The sequence below is a fragment of the Rhinopithecus roxellana genome, chromosome 10, assembly GCF_007565055.1.
Source record: "Rhinopithecus roxellana isolate Shanxi Qingling chromosome 10, ASM756505v1, whole genome shotgun sequence".
In the NCBI taxonomy this organism is placed as follows: domain Eukaryota; kingdom Metazoa; phylum Chordata; class Mammalia; order Primates; family Cercopithecidae; genus Rhinopithecus; species Rhinopithecus roxellana.
In genome coordinates this window covers 11,977,806-12,004,567 of record NC_044558.1, presented here as the reverse complement: position 1 = coordinate 12,004,567, position 26,762 = coordinate 11,977,806, and the positions used below count along the sequence as shown (strand labels likewise).

Genomic DNA, 26,762 nt, shown 5'->3' with positions numbered 1-26,762 from the left:
ATTTAGATTTAGAAATTAAGTATAGTTTAGTTTAAAATACATTGCTTAAGCAAATCATTATAGATAAACTAATCTTAGGAACATTATAAGAAAGATTTAGTTGTGTTAATAAAATTCCTTCATTAGAAAGATAAATAAGCCATTTCATGATCAAGCTCTTATTTCTAAAGTGAAGATTTTATTTTATTTATTTTTTAACCTTTCTACATTTTACTGACAAAGGATTAATAGCATAAATTATGTTTATATTGCAAAGTTTATTTCTGGAAATTTGATATGTGTACTTCTACTCCTTTTTACATCTTTTTTTTTTTTTTTTTTGAGGCGGAGTCTCGCTGTGTAGCCCAGGCTGGAGTGCAGTGGCGCGATCTCAGCTCACTGCAAGCTCCGCCTCCCGAGTTCATGCCATTCTCCCACCTCAGCCTCCAAGTAGCTGGGATTACAGGCGTCCGCCACCACGCTCGGCTAATTTTTTGTATTTTTAGTAGAGACGGGGTTTCACCGCGTTAGCCAGGATGGTCTCGATCTCCTGACCTCGTGATCCGCCCGCCTCGGCCTCCCAAAGTGCTGGGATTACATACTTGAGCCACCGCGCCCGGCCCCTTTTTACATCTTACATGAATATTTAAATAATTGATATATAACACTCCCTGATGCCAGGTAAAGCAAATACTAATCTCAGTTCAGAAACTCACATGTACAACAAATTTAACTTCCTGGATATTTTAAAAACTCAGCTTAATTTCCCTAGGGGCTCCATAAACCTGATGGCAGAAATTAAATCTTAGGCAACTCTGGGTTCTCCCACAAGCACACTTTGCTTCAGAGTTGTGCTGAAGTTTTGAGAAGGTTGGGAGGAGGCAAGGAGGTATCCAGTCCTTGGTGCATCTATCCCCTGGCATTCTCCCATCCTGCCCCCGGTTGTCAGCCCACACAGGTTGCTGGCACATCTAAAGTGAGAATTTTAGGACTAAATAAATCAAATAGAAGTAAGCCCTCACATCTTCTATATCTCACCTGATAATGAAGAAGTTTGAAGGCACAGACACAGAGCTCTACTTCTGCTAATAAAAAAAGAGTAAATTTTAATTTGTAAAATAGAATGATGTATCTAGGGTTGAGGTGCTATAATTTATTTATTGGAATGGCATTTTGAAATCCAGCACAGCTAATTGAATTTCCCTGTGGGGAGAGTTTGTGGTGAAGACTCATCAACAGACAAGCTACTCACATCACATCAATTTCCAGGTTCTTCCAACTTGTGGGAGAATGTGTAGACTACGCTTTTATTCCATTTTGTGACCAAAGTCTTGGGAAAAGAAGAAAATTGTTACCATTTTCATATCAAGCATACAAAAAACAAACAAACAAAACCAACCAACCAAAGAATCCCATTTTTAAAAATAACTTGGTTGTAAGAGTACTTTGTTCTGTTTCTCCATAGATAATGATTTATAGAAGGAGAACAAAAGATTATTTCTGCTACTAAAATGATAAGAGCAAAAAATAAATAGTCAGTATTGAGAATCCAATAAACGAAGAGTTAACAACCAGTTAGACATAGGAGAAGAGAGAATTAGTGAACTGGAAGACAACTACAAAGAATGAAGCCTAAAGAGACCACAAGACAGAGAATGCAAAACTAAGAGGATAAGAGGCATTGATGCTACAATCAGAGGATCTAACATACTTCTGGATTTCTGGAAGATTAAAAGGGAGAAAATAGGGTAGAAGCAATGTTGTGGAGATTTTCCCAAAAGTGATAAAATATATTAATCCATATATTTTTAGTAACCATCAAAGGTCAGACAGGATAACTAAAAAAAATTAACATAAAATGACACAGGACATCAAAGACCAATAGAAAATCTGAAAAGTGCCCAGAGGAAAAGATAGATTATTTTAAAAGGAACAACTTTCTAAATGAAAACTGATTTTCCACAGAAAAATGGAAGGTAGAATTCAATGGAATCATGCCTTCAGTGTGTTTCAAAAGAATAGAGGACCTGCATACACAGAAATCCAAATGATATTTTTCAGATAAAATAAAAAACATTGAAAATACAAGATTAAACTTGCAAGAAGGAATACAAATTAACAGAAATAATAAATATGTGCATAATTCTAAATGAATGTTGACTGAATAAAATAATGTCTTGTTGAGTTAAATATATAATTGATAAGATATATGCAAATAGCAACAAAGAGACTGAAGGTAAAGGTGACAGGAACAAATTTAGTTAAATTATTGTTTGCACTTTTCTATGTCTGTGAGGAGAATTTGAACACCACATTTAATGACCCTGTAATAGGAATTGCTTCAAATGATATGTGAAATAATACTCATAGTAGGGTTACTCACAGTAGCTCAAAAATACACTGCCCAAAATATATATTAACTAAGGATGATTGAATGATATAAATGATTACAGTAAATCCATACAGTGGAACAATATAGAGAGGTGAAAAGAAATGAATCACATGTACATGCAACTATGTAACTAAATTTCAGAAACATGATGTCCAGTGCAAGAAGCCATGAACAAGAAGAACACACAGGACGGCACCTATACACAGTTCAAAGCAGGACAGACCAACCTGTGGAGTTTAGGGCTGCAAACCTAGTTGGTAAACCATAAAGAAATTCAAGGAAATGATCAGCATAGATTATGAATATTGCTTGTCTCAGGAGATGTGAATAAAGGTTTAGGCACTTGGAAAGTGGCCTGGAAGTGGACCTAGTCTATTTGCAGTGTTCCATGTCTTACCCTGCGTAATGGTTACATGACTGTTTATGATACATTGCTCTTTCCTATTTTTGTTTTGGCCCATTTCTAAGTGTGCGTTATAATTTTATTTTTAAAATTACAAATTAGGAGAAATGTCACATGAAAATTATTAGTTGCTCTGCTCATTTTATACTTAGGGGAAAAATCCACCATTTACGTACATTCTTATACAAATCAAGAGAGCTAAAGTGAATTCTTATTTTAGTTGTGAAATGGAGAAATTTGAGATGCTATTACCTAAAACCTCCAGATCTTTCCCAACATTTCCTTCTAGTTTTAGACATTCACTTCATGTTACAAAAACTTTGATATTTCCAACCTATTTTTCCTTTGGCTCCTGAATTTCTGACACAACAAGGGTTCACATATTTCTTACACTCTTGTTTTATCAGAGTGTCTATATCACTTAGCTTTTTCTGCAAAAGAAACTTCTCCAAAACCACATTAGATATTTATATCTCACATGCTTTTGGATTTTGTTTTCTTAAGCTGGGGTTTGGTGGATGGCGCTGGTGATTTGAGATGTTTCAAGCTTTGCCTCTTGGATCTAGTTAAAGTTTGGCCGATTTAAGACTGGGTCAGGCAGGGGCAATGTGACTCCATGAGTTACTCATTCTCATTCTGGAAACAGTATGTTAGTGTGGACATGTTCTCATGATAAATGGAAAAGAACAAGAAAGCCTAATATGGAACCATTTCAAATTTCGATGTAAAGCGTAGTAATTTTCTGTTTATCAAAGCAAATTACATGATCAAACTCAGAGCCCTAGTGCAAGGTTTTCACTATACCTATGATGGGAGGATACTGCAAAATTATGTGACAAAGATCTGGTACTCAGGAATATTTACAAGCTTTCAAGTAGCATTACCAAAAGCCTAAGCATGAGAGACACGTTTCATGAATATTATTCATTGGCTGAAAATCCGGCATGGGAAAAATAGGACTAATTCCACCAGGATGAGCTCCTGAAACTCATTTTCCATTTCATAAGTTATTAGAAAACAATTCCTTTCATCCTTGAAGGGTAAAAGTGTGTGTGTGTCTATGTGTGTGTGTTTATGAGTTTGTTAATAGTGATGCCATACAAAAGTATTGGTTTACAGCAACCACAGTATAAGGAGTATTGGCTTTCCTGTGGTTCCCAATAAAATATTGGGTGATTTTGATAAAAAGTTAAGGTTCTGTGTATTTAAATCTGGCATTAAAAAATAAATCTTTAGTGATTATGATCCTACATATGACCAGGCTCTTTTAACAATCTAAATACTTGCTGTGTCATCTATGTACTGGGTATTAAAATTTCCCTAACAACTGAAGGGCTGAACACAAATTATGGAAATGTGAAACAAGGAAAAAATTGCAAAGCAATGAAAGAAGATATGTCTTTATTTGAATGCTAGCAAATGAGAATTCAGCTTTCCCTTCAACATCAGTCAGAAAAATTTCAGCCTATAGCAAGAACAGAGACTGTATGAATAATAATTAATTTGAGCTGTTTTGGGACTGACAATATTTTCCATAAAGGCAGCACTGAACTCATTCATTAGTTTAAGCTGGTGCTTTCCTGTTGACATTGTTCACAGAATTTAAAAGTATAAACGATGTCATTGAACATTCAGGAATCAAGTGCATATTTAATCTAAAGTCTGAATATTAGAGGAGTCACAACCAGTGACATTAGGCCTGAACTTTTTACTTGCTTTTTTGTTTAGACATGATGAGTTTTCTACACATTGTTTTTTCCATTCTAGTAGTGGTTGCATTGCTTCTTGGAAATTTTGCCAATGGCTTTATAGCACTGATAAATTTCATTGCCTGGGTCAAGAGACAAAAGATCTCCTCAGCTGATCAAATTATTGCTGCTCTGGCAGTCTCCAGAGCTGGTTTGCTCTGGGTAATAGTCTTACACTGGTATTCAACTGTGTTGAATCCAACTTCATCTAGTTTAAAAGTAACAATTTTTATTTCTAATGCCTGGGCAGTCACCAACCATTTCAGCAACTGGCTTGCTACTAGCCTCAGCATATTTTATTTGCTCAAGATCGTCAATTTCTCCAGACTTATTTTTCATCACTTAAAAAGGAAGGCTAAGAGTGTAGTTCTGGTGATAGTGTTGGGGGCTTCGTTATTTTTGGTTTGTGATCTTGTGATGGAAAACATGTATATAAATGTGTGGACAAAAGAATATGAAAGAAACATAACTTGGAAGATCAAATTGAGGAATGCAACGTACCTTTCTAACTTGATTGCGGTCACGGTAGCAAACTTGATACCATTCACTCTGACCCTGATATCTTTTCTGCTGTTAATCTGCTCTCTGTGTAAACATCTGAAGAAGATGAAGCGCTATGGCAAAGGATCTCAAGATCCTAGCACCAAAATCCACCTAAAAGCTCTGCAAACTGTGACCTCCTTCCTCATATTATTTGCCGTTTACTTTCTATGTGTAATCATATCGCTTTGGAATTACAAGAAGCAACAGAAAGAACTTGTCTTAATCCTTTGCCAAGCTGTTGGAATCATATATCCAACATTCCACTCATTCATTCTGATTTGGGGGAACAAGAAGCTAAAGCAGAGCTTTCTTTCAATTTTGTGGCAGGTGAATTGCTGGGCCAAAGGACAGAACCTGTCAACTCCATAGATTCACCAGAGGCTCATTGTGTGTTTTCTAGCAGAAAACAAATTGATGGTGTCCAGAACATTTTATATTTCCTACAAGTTTTTGCATAGTCTATGTATTTGAGTAATTTACAAAAGTAGAATTAGAAAATTCTTTTACCTAAGTTTATTATATAAAAGTATATATATATATGCGTGTGTATGTCTGAATGTATATGAAAACTTAACATTTACCATAACATACCTTTAATCAATTTTTCATATAAACTGTTCAGTTATACAAAAGTAGGATAAGAAATTTGTCAGAATTATGAACCCATGTGTGTTTCACACATATATTTTATTGTATGATATTTCATTTGAGAAATTTATGATCTCTATTTATAATTAAGAACTGACACCTTATATCAGAAAATTATTGCTGTTGTTCATTGTAATTTGTATTATGTATATGTACCATAGTGTATTTAACTGTTTAACTATCATTGTTTGAGCCTGTAATTTTTTGGATGGTAAGGAAATTTAATTCGAAATCAATGATGAGAATGTGTCTTTCGGGTAGGTTTTTTTTTTTTTTTTTTTTAATCATGAATTCTTTTTTTTTTTTTCTTTCTTTTTTTCTTTTTTGAGATGGAGTCTTGCTCTGTTGTCCAGGCTGGAATGCAGTGACACAATCTTGGCTCACTGCAACGTTCACCTCCTGGGTTCAAGTGATTCTCATGCCTCAGCCTCCTGAGTGACTGGGACTCCAGGCATGTGCCACCATGCATGGCTAATTTTTTTTTTTTTTTAATAGTAGAGATGGGGTTTCATCATGTTGGAGAGGCTGGTCTCGAACTCTTGACCTCAAGTGATCCACTGCCTCAGCCTCCCAAAGTGCTGGGATCATAGGCGTTCATGATGAATTCTTATTTTATGTTTAGTATAAAGCAAATACAATTATTGTTAGATAACAATGCACAAAATAAAATTCAAGGGTGAAAAATATATCTAGTGTACATTTTTTATGTATATCAAAAGCAATACTGAAGAATATTAGATTTAATATAGTATGTTAATAGCTTACAAAAAATCATTTCTATAAAAAAGACGAAGAAACATGATCATGAGCTCTTTTCAGTGCTGTTATAAGTTTCCATATGCAATTAGAAAAGTCATCTCTTCCAGTTTTTGAATTAAACAAAAACTTTTTTGAAGTTGAGATCTGATGTTATATATTTTAGGTTTTTGTCTAAGCCACCTCTGAGCTCCTGAATTGCCAATTCCCTCCTTTATCTTCCATCCTTAAAATTCCTCAAAAAGCTCAAATTTTCCTTACTTTAAAAAGAAGCTCAATCTAAAGAGGGTATAGAAACTACGGCATCTATGAAATCTATATATTGATGATAGGAAATGCCTTAAAGATATGTTTTATTATAATCTTGGTGTAAATGATGAAATGAGAGAAAGTGTATTGACATATTCACTAATAGCAAGTTCTATTATAAGAAGAAAATGTATAACCTAGTTCAACAGCTAAATTCTGTGTGACTATTAATTTCTGGTGTTATGCAATTTTAACAATATTATCTAAATCTTAAGATAAATCATCTCCACATCTGATTTGTTTGTTTATCATATATCTTCCCTGGTACAATGTAAGTACCATAAAAGTGGAGATCATATAGCTCTTGCTTACTGTAGACATAAAGACAGCACACAGAATAGTTATTCAAAAATGATACTTTGATGAACAAATTAATTGGTGAATGAACGAATACATGAACTATATTGGAGTGGTAAACCAATGAAAATGTAACACATCACAAAATCTACAGTTGCATGAATATTTCTGTTCTGGTTTCAGATTGAAGTTATAGGATTATCCAAGAAGAAGAATTTCTCAGAGCAAAAGTTTGGCTATTCCCCAATTCTAGGAGAAATATCACTATAATATAGCATTGATGCAGCTATATCGGATGTGTGACACAAAGACAAAGTGGAAAATAAAATCAGATGGCATTTATTACAATACTTTTTACTAAGCATATAAAAGAGTTTTGTATATGTGCACATATCTTTTCTATTGCGAACTATACATTTGTATTGTGGTATTTCTAGCTGGTTATTACATAAACAAAAATGACATTTCATTTAAAATATTTAGTTGCCAACTATCTTACTAAAATATATTTTTTAGATAGTATTTTTAATATCCTTTCTAAATGATCGCTTTAATCACCGTATTATAAACTCATAGAAAAATAAATGAATAATAATTAAAACACTGAATGAATATCTTAGTCTCAAGGGTCTATAACTAGAGCAGATGTCTGATATTAAAGTAATGACAATTATTTGGAAGGAGGTCCATGGCAGCAAAGGCTGGGACATATGGAAATTGAGGCAAGAGAAGATGTGAAACTATGTGTTGTGATGTGTGATATGACTCTGCTGACGACCACTTCACAATGAGGTGAGAGAGACAGCATGGTGGTCATCAGATGCGTGCACTTGGCTCCCAGGACTTTTTCAGAAGGGCTGCCAGAGGAAAACACATCCAGCATTAGTCCATGGAAGCAACAGAGGAGGGAGAATATATCTACTCAGCTGTCTTCTGTCTTCTGTTTCCCACTGGCCAGGGTTTCCCTGAGGCAGAATTACCATCTCTGCTCTTCTGCTTTCCATCATCCAGTCCCTTGGTGGAGGTAATGAAAGTCAGACCTCATGCCCACAATGTGGTGATCCATTCAAGTCCCAAATGGAAGGGTGACGTGGGTCAGGCAAGGTGCTGACCAGGGGAATGGGAGACAGTCAAGTGAATCTGAGGAAGCACATGTTTGCGCCCAGTGCTGTCCACTCCTTGTGCCACTCAGATGTGGTCATACCCTCCAATCATGGCTGACTTTATGAGCATATAATTTCCACTGTTGCAACCGGTCTTGTGCTTAGAGATGTGCATGCTTAGAAGGGTTTTATACTTGGGTTAATTTTCTGCACTCGCTGTTTTGTTTTTGAGACAGAGGGCACTCCTCTGTTGAAGAGGGAATAGTTTTGCACTAATTCCCTAGGAGTTTGCTCTCCCCTCTCCTGTGAGCTTGTGAGAAGCATGCACAAAGTCCTATAATGCTCACTATGCATGCCTCCAGCAGGTCTGAATTCTGCTGGATTGTCTGTCACAATGAGCACAGCAGCTTGGACTAAAGCCTACATTTGCTAGAGTCATTTTTTGTTCTAGTTCTACTTCAGACCAGTAGCCTTTGGAAACTTCATTAGTGAATCAGAGCAATATCCGCAAATGTAGAATATATTGGCTCCCAAATCCCAGGAGGCTCAAAAAATATTGTGTCTCATTTTTAGTGACAGGAAATAGATGCATACGGAGCAACATGCTGTTTACTTTAAAAGGGGTATTTCAGCATGTGGACTAGGAGCACTGGACCCCTAAAATCATCATCTATGTTTTAGGTCACTGAATCTTCTTGTTCATCTTTCTTCTTCTGGTATTTTACTTCTGTTCAATGTTATGGTATTTTACTATATTTGAGAAACTCACCATCTCCTGCTTTTGGGTTACAATTAATGCAATATTATTAATATACTGAGTTAGCATGATGTTTTGTAAAATGCCAATTAAACTGAAAACAGCAGTAACATAGCCCTGACATAAAATGGTGAAGCAGTGCTTTTGTTCTTACCACACCAAAGCAAATCATTTTGATTTCCTCTCCCAATGGATGTAGATTCAAAAGCATTCACCAAATCAAAAGCCTCATACAAAGAGACAGAAACCATGTTTTCTCAGTGAAGATGCCACATCCTAGAGAGCATCTGCAAGTGTGATTTAAGTTTATGCTGATGTGCATTCATCCTGTAATCCATCTGGTTTTGGCAGAGGCCAGACAGGTTAACTGAATAGGGATCAAAAATGGACAACCACCTCCTGGAATTTTGAGTTTTTTGTCATGTCGGTGACCAATTCTATTCCTTGGACTATGCGGTTATTATGTTTTACTCATTTTCTTGCCAGAAGAGGAGACTTTCAGAGAACTCTTTTTGGTTCTACTTACAATAATGTCCCTTAATATACAGGTCTGGAAGCAATGTGAGAGTTCTGCTAGCTGTTGAAACTGTTAATTTCATTTAACATTCTGGAAGAGATAATAAATATGAACCCATTAGATCCACCTTAGGTTGAACATGAGCCAAAGCTTTATGCAGCATCTGACTTTCAAAAACTCATACCCCAGGGCTGGTGAGGTGGCTCACACCTGTAATCCAAACAATTTGGGAGGTTGAGTTTTGGTTACTATAGCTCTGTAGTATACTTTGAAGTCAGGTAATGTGATTCCTGCAGTTTTGTTCTTTTTGCTCGGGATAACTTTGGCTATTCTGAGATATCCATATATTTTTAGAAGCCATTAAACCTCAAATGAGATAACTAAAACCAATTAAGGCTGAGGTGGGAGGAGCACTTGAGACCAGGACTTCCAGATCAGGCTGGGCAAGATAGCAAGTCCCTGTTTGTTAAAGAAAATAAACTGATTGTGATACTGTGTGCCTCTAGTTCCAACTACCTAGGAAGTTCTGGCAGGGGGATCAGTTTAGCCCAGGAATTTGAGTCTGCAGTAAGCTATGATTGTGCCATTACACTCCAGCCTGGGCTGCACTCTAGCCTGAGCAAACAAACAAGACTTTGTCTCTAAAAACAAACAAACAAACAAATGACCAAAAACAAAGCCTCCCACTCCATTCTGTGAAACACAGTGTCTTTTTTAGTACTCGAATATTATTAATGTTATTTCAGACCCCATGTTTAAAATTCTGAGAGTATGGATATATGTCCTTTCCTCTGGGTACTGTTATGGCTACAGGTGAAATGACTACAGGTGCTTGAGAAAGGGTCAAGTGAATATTTCCTGAATATTTTTGTGGTGAATCTTCAGTGTCATTTACTGAGGGCATGTAAGTTTTCCTTCAATCATTGAACTCTGCTTCTCTGAATTGGCTCAGTCCTGAGAACTGGCTGAGGGTTTTTGATTTTCAACGTCAAAGGCTGACCTCAAGAGTCAACTTTTTCAACTTTGTCCCCTCTTGGTTTAAAATTATTTAGCAAAGTATGAAACCTTTTCAACTATTGGCCTATCAACTCATTTAAATGAGGGTGTTACTGTCGCCACTCCATTAAATCTGACATTTGCAAGATCACCAGTAAGTCTGTGTTGCCAGTGGTTAGTTTTCATGTTACATGCTCTATGAGCAGCAGTGAATATAGTTTATTTGCATTTCAGGATACTGCCCTCTCCTAATTTTATCCTTGTTCAATGACACAACTTCTCAGTCTCTTTTGCTGGTTCTTTCTCTTGTCTGTAAACTGAAAATATCAGATTGTCCAAGGTCTAAATTCTTCAACCTCTAATAAATTATGTCTGGGTTTTTTTTTTTTGTTTTTTTTGTTTTTTTTTTTGGTGATCACATGCAGTTTCCTTATAGATAATTTGGCCAAATGGTTTAATAGAGAGGAATAAGGCTGATTATTCATATATATTTTTTATTTATATACATATAGTTGCATATATCAAATTATATAACCCTTTTTTTAAACGTCAAAGTCACATTTAAAAGTAACAATACTAAAAATCTATGGAGAAGGTGGGAGCATCAATAATGTTTTTACTTGAATTTCTGCTAAATCAGTGTGATAGTGACCAGATGACTAATTAAGTTTTATTTAAAATAGCAATGTAGATATTGATAGATTGATAAGTAGGGGATTATCATTATATAAAAAAAATGATCTAAGTAAGGAAATATGCAGATAGAATGATGATTGATTAACCCATTTTGACTTTTTGCATTTGGTACAGTTAATGTCTCAGTATTTCAGTAATCTGTTTTTATATTTTTCTCTATGATCAATTAATTATGAGTTAATTTTTGTGTACAGTATGAAATAATGGTCTACACTCATGTTTTATCATTCTGTTTTTACTCCCACTTCTTAGGTAAGTTCATCTAGTCATAACCTTAGTTACTTTCTGTGTGCTATTGATGCCAATATTTAATCCTTCAGCTCAGACATCAACCCTGGTCTCTAGAATCCGATCTCTAAGGGGTCACTTGACATCTTCATTTGGATGTCTAACAAGAACTTGAACTAACATGTCCAGATCAAAATAGTGATCTTCCCTCTAGTCTCCAAAGTCGTTTCTTCTATAGCCTTTCCCTCGTCTGTTAATGACCACTTCAGTCTTTCAGATGCTTAGACCAAAAACACGGAGTTAACATTTTCTCTCTTTCAGAACTCATCTCTAAGCCATCAGCAAATTTTGTTGGCTCTACCCTCAAAAACATACAGAATCCAATCCCTTGTCATCACTTTTGCCATACTCGTCTAAGCTGCTGCCATACCTAGCCAAGATAATGGCCATCAACTCCTAATTATTCTTTCTATACTGCACATCCTTTTCTCTTTATGTATTCTCAAGGTAGCAGCCAAAGAGAGCCTGTGAAGATGCAAATTTGATCATACCATTCTTCAGCTCTAGATTTTTCAGTGGCTTCTCATCTCATTAGAGTAAGGTCAAAAATCCTTACAAAGTCCTATAATCATTTGAGTGATTCGATTTTGTCTGCCTGTCTGTCCTAAAATGCCTGGCTTATCCCATGCTAGCAACACTGGACTTTGTGTAATTTCTTGAATATACCAAGAATTGCCTCAGGGACTTCATACTTGTGTCCCTTCTTCTTGGAATGCTCTTTCTCAGAAATCAACACTAAACACTACCACTCATCAAACATCACTGAATCATTGAGGCCTCCTTAATTTGATTTTTGTATATGGTGATAAATAAGCATCTAGTTTCATTTTTCCTCATATGGATATCCAGTTTTCCCAGCACCATTTAGTGAAGAGACTGTCCTTTCCCCAGAGTGTGCTCTTGGCACCTTTGTCAAAAATGAGTTCTCTATAGGTGTGGATTTGTTTCTGCATTCTGTATTCTGTTTCACTGCTCTATGTGTCTGTTTTTATGCCAGTACCATGCTGTTTTGGTTACTATAGCTCTGTAGTATACTTTGAAGTCAGGTAATGTGATTCCTGCAGTTTTGTTCTTTTGGCTTGGGATAACTTTGGCTATTCTGAGACATCCATATATTTTTAGAAGTCATTAAACCTCAGATGAGATAACTAAAACCAATTAAGATACAAATGCCACAGAATATCAAAGACCAATCGAAAATCTGAAAAGTAGGTAGAAGAAAAAGATTATGTAAAAAGAAACAACTGTCTAAATGACAATCTTATTTTCAACAGACAAAATTGAAGCTAGAATTCAATGCAATCATATCTTCAGTGTGTTTCAAAACCATAGCAGACTTTAATAAATAGAAATTCAAGAGAATATTTTTTAGATAAAAGGAAAATTATTAAAAATATAAAGCTGAACATGCATGAAGGAATAATAAATAATGCAAGTGGTAAATATGTGCATAAGTCTGAATAAATTTTGAGTTTATAAAATAAGGGCATCTCTTTGGGTTCAGTATTTGATTAATAAGATATATAGAAATAGCTACATATAGTCTGTAAGTAAAGGTGTAAAAAAGAAAATTTAGTTAATTTAAATTTGGAATTTTCTATGTCTGTGAAGAGAATTTGAAAGCCATATTTGATGACCCTGTAATTCTCTTTCTATGTGTATATCCAAAGGAAATGAATCAAATGATATATGAAAGAATGGTCATACTAGAATTATTCATAACTGTTCAAAAAAGAAACCCCCCAAATATGTATCAACTAAAGATGAATGAATCATTACAACACATTTGTACAATGGAATAATATAGAGAAGTGAAAAGAAATGAATCACATAAAGATGCAACTATGTGACTAAATTTCAGAAACATAAAGATGAGTCCAAGAAGCCATGAGTAGGAACATACAGGACTACACCTATATATGGTTTAAAGCAGACAAAACCATGTCATAGAGTTTAGGACTGCATACCTAGTTGTTAATGTATAAAGAAAATCAAGGCTGGGCATGGTGGCTCACGCCTGTAATTCTAGCACTTTGGGAGGCTGAGGTAGATGGATCACCTGAGGTCAGGAGTTCAAGACCAGCCCGGCCAACATGGCAAAACCCTGTCTCTACTAAAAATACAAAAAGTTATCTGGGTGTGGTGGCATGCACCTGTAGTCCTAGCTATTCAGGAGGCTGAGGGAGGAGAATCGCTTGAACCCGGGAGGTGGAGGTTACAGTGAGCCGAGATCACACCACTGCACTCCAGCCTGGGTGACAGAGCGAGACTCCATCTCAAAAAAAAACAAAGAAAATCAAGGAAATGATCATCCTAAATTATGGCTATTGCTATTGCTTTCCTCAGGGTATGTGAAGAAAGGTGTAGGGGCTTGGAGAGTGGCATGGAGGTGGACCTAAGCTATTTGCAATGTGACATGTTTTGCCCTGCATGATGGGTGCAGGAGTATTTATGATACATTGCTGTGTTTACTATTTTTGTTTTCACCCATTTCTAAGTGTGCATTATAATTGTATTTAAAAATTATTAACTGGAGAAATGTTCCATAAAGAATATTAATTATTCTGCTCATTATATATCTTGCAAAAAAAATCACCGTTTATATACATTTTTATACAACTCTTGGAGAGCTGAAGTAGAAACTTTTAGCTGCAACATGTGGAAATTTGAGATGATGCTACCTGCAGCACACAAATCTTTCCAAACATTTTTTATTATCTTTAATTATCTACCTCACATGCCAAAACTTTGCCACTCCCCATCTATTTTTCTTTTGGTTCCTGAATTCCTGAAAAAACATGGGTGAATATATTTCCCCACACTCTTGGTGTAGAATAGTACCTACACCAAGTACCTATATCAGTTATACACTATAGTATCTATATCAGTTATACACTATAGTATCTATATCAGTTATACACTATAGTATCTATATCAGTTATACACTATAGTATCTATATCAGTTATACACTATAGTATCTATGTCAGTTATACACTATAGTATCTATATCAGTTAGGTTTTTCTACTAGAGAAACCCCTCCAAAACTATGTTAGATTTTTTATCTCATATATCTTTGGATTCAGGTTTTCTAAGCTGGGTTTGGTGGATAGCTCTGGTGACTTGAGATGGGCCAAGTTCTGCATCTTGGAGCCAGTTAGAGTTTGGCCAATTTAGGCTGGATCAGGCAGAGGCAAACTGACTTCACTAGTTTTCATTCTCATTCTGGGAACAGTGTACTAGCCAGGTGATAATCTCATGGTCAATGGAAGATAGCAAGAAACTCTGAAGTGGAAGCCATCGCAAACCTCTGTGTGAAGTCTACTAATTTTCTCTTCATCAAATAAAGTTGTATGAGTGAGCTCCGAGTCCAGGGGACAGGTCAGCACCCTGCTTATAGTGGGAGGATACTGCAAAATTATGCTTCAAAGGGTGTGGTACTCAGGAATATTTACAAAATTGTTGAACATTTTAATTAAATAATAAATACTTAAACATTAAACATTAAAAAGACTTGAGAGTAAGTGTACCAAATGGTTAAGCATGAGAGATATGTTTGATGTTTAATACTTTTTTTTTTTTCCTCAGTGGGAAAATAAGACTAATTTCACATGGATGGCCTCCAGGAAACTTACTTCCCGTTTTGGAAAGTATAAGAAAATAATTCCTTCCATCCCTTAGGAGTGTGACAGTCTCTCTCTCTCTCTCTCTCTCTCTCTCTCTCTCTCTCTCTCTCTCTCTCTCTCTCCCTGTGTGTGTGTGTGTGTGTGTATGGTAACACACAAGCATGGTAACAATAAATTCGTACAAAAGTATTGGTTAGCAGCAACCAGATTTTAAGGTGTATTGGTCCTCTTGTGGCTCCCAAGAAAACTTTGGATGATTTTGATTTAAAAGTTTGGACTCATTCTGTTTAAATCTAGCACAAATAGTAAATCCATTAGGGTGGTGATCCTAGTTATGACTAAGTTCTTTTAAAGAACTTAGACATTTACTGTATGAATTATGGACTTGAGGGTAAAATTTCCCTATCTAACAACTGACGTTGTTGAACACAAATTATGTATAGGTTAAACAAGGAAAATATTGCAAAACATTGAAAGAGAATACGTCTTTATTTGCATGCTGGTAAATGAAAATTTAGGTTTCACATCCACTTCATTATGAATAATTCAAGCTCATCACAAGAACGGACATTGAATGAATGAGTTAATTTGAGCTGTTTTGAAAATAAGAATGTTTTCCATAAAGATGACATCAAACTCATCCATTAGCATAAGCTGGTACTTTCTTGTTTGACACTGGTCACATTATTTAAAAGTAAAAAGAATGTTGCTGCACATTCAGAAATCAGGTGCACGTAAAATTTAACATCAGGGTATTAAAGAAATCACAGCCAGTGATATTAGGCTTGCATTTTCTTTCTTTTTTTTTTTCTGTTCAGATATGATACCTTTTCTACACATTTTTTTTCCAGTTCTAACATTGATTTTATTTGTTCTTGGAAATTTTGCCAATGGCTTCATAGCACTGGTAAATTTCATTGACTGGGTGAAAAGAAAAAAGATCTCCTTGGCTGACCAAATTCTCACTGCTCTGGCGGTCTCCAGAGTTGGTTTGCTCTGGGCATTATTATTAAATTGGTATTTAACTCAGTTGAATCCAGCTTTTTATAGTGTACAGTTAAGAATTACTTCTTATAATGCCTGGGTTGTAACCCACCATTTCAGCATGTGGCTTGCTGCTAGCCTCAGCGTATTTTATTTGCTCAAGATTGCCAATTTCTCCAACCTTATTTTTCTTCATTTAAAGAGGAGAGTTAGGAGTATCATTCTGGTAATACTGTTGGGGGCTTTGTCATTTTTGGTTTGTCATCTTCTTGTGGTAAACATGGATGAGAATATGTGGACAGAAGAATATGAAGGAAACATGACCGGGAAGATGAAATTGAGGAATGCAGCACACCTTTCGTATATGACTGTAACTACCCTGTGGAGCTTCATACCCTTTATGCTGTCCCTGATATCTTTTCTGATGCTAATCTTTTCTCTGTGTAAACATCTCAAGAAGATGCAGCTCCATTGTGAAGGATCTCGAGATCCCAGCACCACGGTCCACCTAAAAGCTTTGCAAACTCTGATCTCCTTCCTCCTGTCATGGGCCATTTTCTTTCTATTCCTAATCGTTTCCGTTTGGAGTCCTAGGAAGCTGCAGAATGAACCAGTTTTCATGGTTTGCAAGGCTGTTGGAAACATATATCTTTCTTTCGACTCATTCATCCTAATTTGGAGAACCAAGAAGCTAAAACACATCTTTCTTTTGATTTTGTGTCAGATTAGGTGCTGAGTAAAATATCTGAAACTCTCAACTCTCTAGATTCACAAGTGGAACATCATGTGTGTCTTCCAGGAGAAAACAAACTGATAGTGTCTGGAACATTCTATACTTTCTACTGTTTTTTCTGTAGTGTATGTTTTTGAGTAATTTCTGAAAGCATGCCTAGAAAAGTCTTTTACCGAAAGTTAGTCTAAAATTATATCTATATATGTGTGTGTGTATGTGTATATGAAAGACTTAAAAGACATTGACAATAACATAATGTTAATCATATTTTCACAAGATGCCAAATTATAGAAAATGTGGTAAGAAGTTTTTCAGAATCATGAACCCATGCATATTTCACATATACATATCATATTATCATGTTTCGCTTGGAAAATTTAAGATCTTTACTTATAATTGTTAAGAACTGACACCTTATCTCAAAATCATTGCTCTTTTCCACTGATTTTTACCATGCATATGTACCACAGTGTGCTTAAACATCTAATTTTTTTGATAGTAAGGATACTCAATTCTAAATCAATAATGAAGTTTCCCCTTTGGGGTAGTTTTTATTTCATCATGAATTCTAATTTTATGTTTAGTTTATAGCCAAAATAATTATTGTCAGAAAAAAGATGTACAGATTAATATTCAAGGTTGACAAATATATTTAGAACACATTTTGTATATGTCTACCATAAACAGTACTGAGGAATATTAGATTTAATACAAATATGTGAACAGCTGATAAAAAAGTCATTTCTATAATATGGATGAAGAAAGAAACACGATTATGACCTTTTCAGTGTTGTCATAAGTCTCAGCCTGCAGTTAGAAAAGTCATTTCTGCCAGTTTTTGAGTTAAAGGAAACCTTTTTTGAAGTTGAGATCTGATGTCAAATATTTCAGGTTTTTTTTTTTTTTTTTTCTAAACCACCTCAGAGTCCCTGAATTGCCAATTATCTCCTCTATCTCCCATACATGAAATTCTTTTTAAACTTCACATAAAATAACTTGAATCTTCCCTACCTTAGAATAATACTCTATGTACAAATAGTATAGAAATTATAAAGATCACTTGAATTAAACTTTTTGCAAATGTTAAAAAGGCCTCTATGAAATCTATGTATTAATGATAGAAAACGTCTTAAATATATGTTTTATTATAATCTAGTTGCAAATAATGCAATGAGAGAGTGTGTTGACATATTCAGTAAAAGAAAGTTCTATTATAGGAAGAAAATGTATAACATCATTAAACAAGTAAATTCTATAAATTGTATTAATTCTTTGAGTTATGAAATTTTAACAATGTTATCTAAACCTTGGGATAAATCATCCCTACATCTGATTTAGTTATTTGTTTGTTTATCATATATCTTTCCTGGTACAATGTAAGCCCCACAAAAGCAGAGATCATACAGATCTTGCTTGCTGTTGACTCCCAGGGCCTAAAAGACACCACATAGAATAGGTATTCAAGAATTGATGAACAAGTAAATTAGTGAATAAAGGAGTGAACTATATGGGAATGGTAAACCAATGAAAATGAAACTTCATCACAAAATCTAAAGTTGCGTAAATTTTTCTTTTCTGGTTTCAACTTGAGGTTACAGAATTATCTAAGAAGAAGCATTTCTCAGAGCAAAAGTATGACTAGTATACAACTGTAGGGGAAATATCACTATAAGATAGCCCTGATGAAGCCATATTTGATGTGTGATGGGAAGATAATGTGGAACATGAAAATCAGATTGTACCTATTGTGATACATTTTAAAAAGCATACGAATATAAAATATTTTGGTATATTTGCATATAATTTTTCAGTTGTGAATGATATATTTGTATTGTGATATTTCCAGCTGGTTAGTATATAAATGAAAATGGCATCTCATTTAAAAAACTGAGTTAGTTACCAACTACCTTACTAAAATGTAACTTTTATATAATATTTTAAAATCCTTTCTAAATGAACATTTAAAATGCCACATTACAAACCCACAGAAAAATGCATAAATAGTAATTATAACACTAAACGGATATCTTAGCCTTGGGTGTCTAGAACTAGAGCCAATGTCTGATGTTAAAGTGATAACATTTATTTGGAAGGTAAGTCCAGGGCAGCAATGGCCGGGACATGTGGAAACTGAGGCAAGAGCAGATGTGAAACCACGTGTTGCGATGTATGATATGACTCTGCTGATGACCACTTCACAGTGAGGTGAGAGAGACAGCATGGTGGACATCGGATGTGTGTGCTTGACTCCCAGTACTTTTCCAGAAGGGCTACAAGGGGAAACCACAGCTGGCATTAGGCATAAAAGGGAAAGAAAAGGGAAAATGTATCTGCTCAGCTGTCTTCTGTCTTCTATTTCCCATTGGCCAGTTTCCCTGAGGCAGAACTACCATCTCTGCTGTTCTGCCTTCCATCGCCCAGTCCCTTGGTGGTAGTTATGAAAGTCAAACTTCATGCCTACAGTGTGTGGCGTTCCATTCAAGTCCCAAATGGAAGGATGATCTGGATCAAGCAAGGTGCTGACCAAGAGAAGAGAAGACAGTCAAGATAATCTGAGGAAGGACATGCTTGAGGGCAATACCATCCACTCCTTGTTCCACTCAGATTTGCTCGTGTTCTCCAAACAAGGCTGGCTTTATGGGCATATGACTTCACAGTTGCACAGGGTCTTGTGCTTAGAAGCACTTATGCTTAGCGAGGCTTTATGCTTTGGTTAATCTTCTGCACTTGCTGTTTTGTTTTTCAGACAGAAGGTATTCCTCTGCTGGAGAAGGAATAGTCTTGCACTAATTCCCTAGGAGTTTGCTCTCCCCTCTCCTACGGACCTGTGAGAGGCATGCACAGAGTCCTATAATGCTCACTATGCATGCCTGTAGCAGCTTTGAATTCTGTTACTTCATCTGGCACAGTGGGCAAGCAACTTGGGCCAGACTCTATATCTGCTATAGAGCCGGTTTTGGTTCTCAGTTCAACATGAGGCAAGTAGTCTTTGCAAACTCATTTAGTGAGTCAGAGAAATATCCTCAAATGTGGTGTATGTTGAATTCAAAACCCCAATAGGCCCCCATAAAATTATGTTTCCCTTTTAGTGATAGGAAATATGTATATGGCAACATGCCATTTACTTTAAAAAGGATGTTTTGGCAAAAGGACCAGAAGCATTGGACCCCTATAAACTTCATCTATGTTATAGGTCTTTGAATCTGCTGAACTTTATGTCTCTTCTTCTAGCATTTTACTTCTGTTTGATGTTACAGTATTTTACTTATACTTAAGGAACTTGCCACTTCTTGCTTATGAGTACCAATTTATGTAACATTATTAATATATTGAATTAACATGATATTTTTAAAAATGTCCATTAAACTGAAAGCAGAAGTGACATAGCCCTGACATAAAACAGTGAAGGAGTGTTCTTGTTTTTACTACACCAAAGCAAATTGTTTTGATTTTCCCCCACAATGGGTGTAGATGAAAAGGTATTCATTAAATCAAAAGCCACTTACAAAGTGCCGGAAACCACATTCTGCTCAGTGAAGATACCATATCCTAGAGTGAATGTGTAAGTGTGACTTAAGTTTACGCTAATGTGCATTCTTCCTATAATCCATCTGGTTCTAACAGAGTCCAGTTAGGTTAACTGAATAAAGTTATAAAATGGACCACCACCCCCTAGAACTTTTGAGTTGTTTTTCCATGGCAGTAAGCAATTTTGTTTCCTGGAGAATGCAGTTATTATGTTTTATTCATTTTATTGCCAGGAAAGTAGAGGTTCAGAAGCCTCCCCTTGGTCGTGCTTACAATAATGTCCCTTGGTATACAGGTCAGGAAGCAATGTGAGAGTCCTGCCAGCTGTTGAACCTGTCGATTTCAATTACACTTTTGGGAAGGGGTAACTATGATAAACCCATTAGATCTGCTTTGGGTTGGACATGGGCCAAAGCTCTATGTATCATCTGATCTTCAAAAACTCATACTCCAGTCCTATTGAGGCGGCTCATACCTGTAATCCCAATAACTTAGGAGGGCAAAGTGGGAGGATCACTTTAGGATGAGAGTTTCAGATCAGCTTAGGCAACATAGCAAGAATCTGTCTGTAAAAAGAAAAAAAAAATAGCTGTTTGTGGTAGTGTGTGCCTGTAGTTACAGCTACCCAGAAGACTCAAGCAGGAGGATTGCTTTAGCCCAGGAATTCGAATTTGCAGTGAGCTATGATTGTGTCATTGCATCCAGCCTGGGCAATCAAGCAAGATATTGTCTCTAAAAAGAGACAAACAAAAACAACAAAACAAAAAACCAAACAGGACCATGCACGGGGGCTCATGCCTGTAATCCCAGTACTTTGGGTGGCCAAGGGTTGGATCGCTTGAGGTCAGGAGTTCGAGATCAGTCTGACCAACATGGTGAAACCCTGCCTCTACTAAAAATTAGCCAGGTGTGGTGGTGTTGCACCTGTAATCCAAGCCACTTGAGAGGCTGAAACACGAGAATCACTTGAACCCGGGAGGCAGAGGTTGCAGTGAGCTGAGATCATGCCACTGAATTCCAGCATGGGTAACAGAGCGAGACTCCATCTCAAAACAAAACAAAAGAAAACAAAAAATCCAAAAGTAAAAACTTTTCGCTTTATCCCATGAACCACTGTGTCTTTTGAGGTACCCAGATGTTAGTGTTAGTTCCGGCTCCAAACTTAAAAGTCTCAGATAATATGGATGTGTGTTCTTTTCTCTGAGGACTGTTGTCTGGGGAATAGCTACAGGTCCTTGAGAAAGCAACATGAGACACACCCTGAGTATTCTCACAGTGAATTTTCAATGTCCTTCATCAAGAGGACTTAAGATTCCCCTTAATCATTGAACTGTGCTTCTCTGAATTGGCTCAGTCCTGAGAACTGGCTGAGGGTTTTTGATTTTCAGTGTCAAAGACTGACCTCAGGAATCAGCTTTTTCAACTCTTTACCCCCTTGGTTTATAATTATTTAGCAAAATATGAAGCCTCTTCAACTATTGGCCTATCAACCCATTTCAATAAGGCTGTTGTCACCACTTCATTGAATCTGACATTTGGAAGATCGCTGGTGAGTCTGTGTTGCCAGTGGTTAGTCTTCGTGTTGCATGCTCTATGAGCAGTACTGAACATAGTTTGTTTGCATTTCAGGATGATGCCATCTCCTGATTTTATCCTTGTTCACTGAGCACCATTTCTCAGTCTCCTTTGCTAGTTCTTTCTCTTGTCTCTGAATTGAAAATATCACACTGCCCAAGGTCTCAATTCTTCAATCTTTAATCAATCAGGCTTGTTTTGTTGATGATCTCATGCAGTCTCCTTACTGATAATGGAGCCAAATGGTTCAATAGAGAGGAATAAGGCTGGTTATTCATAAGTATTCACATATATTATTTATGTTCATCTACGTACATATATCTAATTATGTAAACCTTTTTTCTTCAAATGTCAGTTGCATTTAAAAGTAACAGGACCAAAATTCTAGAGAGAAGGTGGGAGGATCGATAATATTTTCACTTGAGTTTCTGCCTATTCAGAGTGATAGTGACTCAGTACTCAGTATCTAATTTAGTTTTATTTAAAATAACAACGTAAAAATTGATAGATTGATAGGCAGGGGATTATCATTATAGACATAATGATCTAAGTAAAGAAATACATAGATAGAATTATGATTGATTAACCCATTTTTGATTTCTTGCATTTGGTACAGTTAGTGTCTCCAATATCACAGAATCATAATTCTTAACTTTTTGCTCTATGATCAATTAATTATGAGTTAATTTTTGTGTGTGGTATAAAATAAGAGTCTAAATGTATGTTCTTTCTTTCTCTTTTGGCTCTTACTTTTTTTTTTTTTTTTTTTTTTGAGGCGGAGTCTCGCTCTGTCACCCGACTGGAATGCAGTGGCCAGATCTCAGCTCACTGCAAGCTCCGCCTCCCGAGTTTACGCCATTCTCCTGCCTCAGCCTCCCGAGTAGCTGGGACTACAGGCGCCCGCCACTTCGCCCGGCTAGTTTTTGTATTTTTAGTAGAGACGGGGTTTCACCGTGTTAGCCAGGATGGTCTCGATCTCCTGACCTCGTGATCCGCCCGTCTCGGCCTCCCAAAGTGCTGGGATTACAGGCTTGAGCCACCGCGCCCAGCCTTGGCTCTTACTTTTTAAGTAAGTTCCTCTGGTCATGGCCTTATTTTCTGTGTGCTGATGATGTCAACATTTAATCTTTCAGCTCAGAACTCAACTCTGAAATATTCAGCTCATATTTGAATATATAATAAGTTGATTATTGTTCATGGAGTATAGAAGAATGCAATGCATTTTCCCAAGTAGATGCCAGCCTAGTTTGCCTCATATTTTAATGTGCATGTGATTTCTTTTTCTATTCTACAGTGCCTACTCTATCATTCATCAACTTTCCGTATAAATGCTGGGTCATTAAGACTTTTTTTTTCCCTTGGTCTGCTTGCTCATCTCTCTGCTAATACTGTGCTGTCCTGAATATTTTCATTTGAAAATCTTAGAAGTATGTTAGACAAGCCATCACTCTTTTGTAGATGACTAAAAATCATTAGACATTTGTCATTTTTACTACGTATGAAAAAGTAGTTTTTCTTGCCTAAAACAACCTGATTTGGGAATTTATGTGTTGTCACAGGATTAGCATCTGGAAGTGGTGACATTAATGTCATTTTAAAAAACATGTGTCATATTTCCTCTTATTCCTTTCTGCCTTGACATTGTGCAGTAGAGATTTTAAAAATTGTTGTTTTCATATTGTTAAATATCAATTATTGGTTTTATTTACTACTCAATTAAATTTAATAAGACTACTGTCTCTTGGTGTAATCACACGGAATGGGCTCAACTCCCCAGTTAACAAGTGACAGCACATGTAAAATATTGTCTACCAGGGAAACTCATTGAACACTTAGTGTTCAGACTGTGTTTTGGTGTCTGGTTCCCTAAGCACCACTGCAGTGACACAAAATAATAGACCTTCAGCAGAAAAACTTTTGGCAAATATATTGCATAAGCGTTTAGATGCAGTGAGTCATTCTTATTACTTGGGTTGGTGGAATCCCTTTCAAAATGTAAGTTACTAATACAAACAAAGATTGAACTTTGTGAGCAGGCATTTTTAAGAATAAGTAGTCTCAGGACTGATAATATTAACTCACTTATGCACATCAGGTAGGACTTTATTATGGCAGATACTGGAAATGTACAAAGTGAAGTCAAAAGGTAACTCCTAGCAGCACATCTTACTCTCTGGATTCTCTAATGAGATGGGTGTTTCTACTTTGCTGTTGCCTTTTTGAATAGTTCAAATCTAGCATTAGTACTGCTGTGTGGGAGGGAGTGTATGTGAACAGAGTAAGAATTGTGACAATCAAGTCATAGGATAAATGCTTGGAAATTTTAGAATCATGTAAACAGCTTATGAAGTGAGTATAGATTCCCAGTGCTGTCAGTCTCACCCATTCTTCTATCCACATGTGTGGAATGTTCTAGGACTCCATGGCTTTTGCAGATGTGGCTGTGAACTTTACCCAGGAGGAATGGGCTTTGCTAGATTCTTCTCAGAAGAATCTCTACAGAGAAGTGATGCAGGAAACCTGCAGGAACCTGGCTTCTGTAGGTAAGAATAACAACACATTTCACTTAATTACAGAAGTATTTCCCTATCATCAGTGCTATTTGTGATTTGGAATGTGGCAAGGGAATGATTTGGTGAAGAAATCAGACATGGGCACTGTGTACAATGAACATGAAATCTAGTAATGTTTCTATAGTTTGTAATAATTCATGATAATTTTTGGGTCTGCATTTTAGGAAACAAATGGAAAGACCAGAATATTGAAGATCACTTTGAAAAACCTGGGAAAGATATAAGATAATTTGCATTGAGAAGAGGAAATAAAGTCCTCTGAAGGAACCTTAGCATGTCATGAACTTAAAACAAGCAATCAAAACAAATAAGAGTCACTTGAAATTTGTTTCTTTTTAGAAAAATTTCACCCAAAATGTAACGTACTTCAGTAGCAGTCAGTGTTTGGAAAACAGTTTACTTGAAAATAGTACTACAAAATTGTGTATATGAATCTTACTATTTTGGTCATAGCCATGCAGGTGGTAGCTGTGTTTTCAGTAGTAACCCATTTAATTTCAAATAATTCAGTCATGGCAAAAAAAGAAACAAAAACAAAAAACAAAAAAAAATGCATTTTCCCTGGTATTGGTAGCAGTGTAAGTCCAAGACCTATTAATAAGTAGAAAGTTATTAAACAAAGCAATAAAAATGTGCTTGTTATTTTTTTTACAGAAATAATATGGTACAGAGACTGTGTGTAAGCAAAGAAGGTAGTATGATGGACAAGTTGTCAGCCAAATTCCAAATCTTGATCTGAATGAGAACATTTCTACTGGATGAAAACAATGTGAATGCAGTATTTGTGGAAAAGTCTTTGTACGTCATTCCCTCCTTAATAGGCACATCCTAGCTCACCCAGGATACAAACCATATGGAGAGAAGCAATATAAATGTGAACAGTGTGGGAAACTCTCCGTTTCTGTTCCAGGTGTTAGAAGACACATGATAATGCACAGTGGAAATCCAGCTTATAAATGTACCATACATGGGAAAGCTTTTTATTTTCTCAATTCAGTTGAAAGACATCAGAGAACTCACATAGGAGAAAAACCCTATAAATGTAAACAATGTGGTAAAGCGTTCACTGTTTCCGGTTCTTGTCTAATACATGAACAAACTCACATTGGAGAGAAACCCTACGAATGTAAGGAATGTGGGAAAACATTCAGATTTTCTTATTCTTTTAAGATGCATGAAAGGACTCACACTGGAGAAAGACCCTATAAATGTACCAAATGTGATAAAGCCTTCAGCTGTTCCACTTCCCATCGTTACCATGGAAGCATTCATACTGGAGAGAGACCCTATGAATGTAAACAATGTGGCAAAGCCTTTAGTGGTTTGAGTTCCCTTTGTAACCACAGAAGTACTCATACTGGAGAGAAAGCCTATGAATGTAAACAATGTGACCAAGCCTTCAGTCGCCTTAGTTCCCTTCACCTCCACAAAAGAATTCATACTGGAGAAAAACCCTATGAATGTAAGAGATGCAGTAAAGCCTACACTAGTTCCAGTCACCTTATTCGCCATGAAAGGAGTCATGATATAGAGGCTGGGTGTAGTGACTCAGCCTATAATCCCAGCACTTTGGGAACCCAGGAGTTCATAACCAGCCTGGATTAAAACAATGTGAAAAAACCTGGGCAACATGGTGAAATCCTGTCTCTACAAAAAATAAAATAATACCAGGCACAGTGGCTCACGCCAGGTACTCAGGAGGCTGAGGCAGAAGAATGGCGTGAACCCAGGAGGCGGAGCTTGCAGTGAGCTGAGATCGCACCACTGCACTCTAGCCTGGGCGACAGAGTGAGACTCCATCTCAAAAAAAAAAAAAAAAAAGAAAGAAAGAAAAAAGAAAGAAAATAATTAGCTGGGCATGGTGGCACATTTCAGTTGTCTTAGTTCTTTTTCAAGGACATAAAAAGCTACGGGGTGTTGGGGAAAACCCTGTACATGCGGATCACAAGGTCAGGTGATTAAGACCATCCTGGCCAACATGGTGAAACCTTGTCTCTACTAAAAATACAAAAATTAGCTGGGTGTGGTAGCACATGCTTGTAATCCCAGCTACTCAGGAGGCTGAGGCAGGAGAATCACTTGAACCCAGGAGGCGGAGGTTGCAGTGAGCTGAGATTGTGCCACTGCACTCCAGCCTGGTGACAGAGTGAGACTCCATCTCAAAAATAAGAAAGAAAGAAAGAAAGAAAGAAAGAAAGAAAGAAAGAAAGAAAGAAAGAAAGAAAGAAAGAAAGAAAGAAAGAAAGAAAGAAAGAAAGAAAGAAAGAAAGAGAAAGAAAGAAAGAAAGAAAGAAAGAAAGAAAGAAAGAAAG

General features: G+C 36.3%; 2 protein-coding genes and 1 pseudogene across 2 annotated transcripts; all 3 read left to right on the top strand.

Moving 5' to 3' along the window:
- The first annotated feature begins 4,082 nt into the window (after window positions 1-4,082).
- Window positions 4,083-6,392, top strand: LOC104672859 (taste receptor type 2 member 20). The gene has a single exon (XM_010376736.2). The coding sequence runs from the start codon at window positions 4,505-4,507 to the stop codon at window positions 5,432-5,434; it is 930 nt and encodes a 309-aa protein (XP_010375038.1). The 5' UTR covers window positions 4,083-4,504; the 3' UTR covers window positions 5,435-6,392.
- A 9,435-nt stretch (window positions 6,393-15,827) lies between these two features.
- Window positions 15,828-16,818, top strand: LOC104672858 (taste receptor type 2 member 50). Its single transcript, XM_010376735.1, has one exon. It carries the CDS (start codon window positions 15,878-15,880, stop codon window positions 16,775-16,777), a length of 900 nt encoding a protein of 299 aa, XP_010375037.1. The 5' UTR covers window positions 15,828-15,877; the 3' UTR covers window positions 16,778-16,818.
- A 1,463-nt stretch (window positions 16,819-18,281) lies between these two features.
- Window positions 18,282-26,019, top strand: LOC115899958 (annotated as a pseudogene).
- Window positions 26,020-26,762: the final 743 nt, after the last annotated feature.

What these genes read in the sequence shown, in the direction of transcription:
- LOC104672859 (XM_010376736.2), top strand. Translation starts at nt 4,505, where the DNA reads ATGATGAGTTTTCTACACATTGTTTTTTCCATTCTAGTAGTGGTTGCA.
- LOC104672858 (XM_010376735.1), top strand. Translation starts at nt 15,878, where the DNA reads ATGATACCTTTTCTACACATTTTTTTTCCAGTTCTAACATTGATTTTA.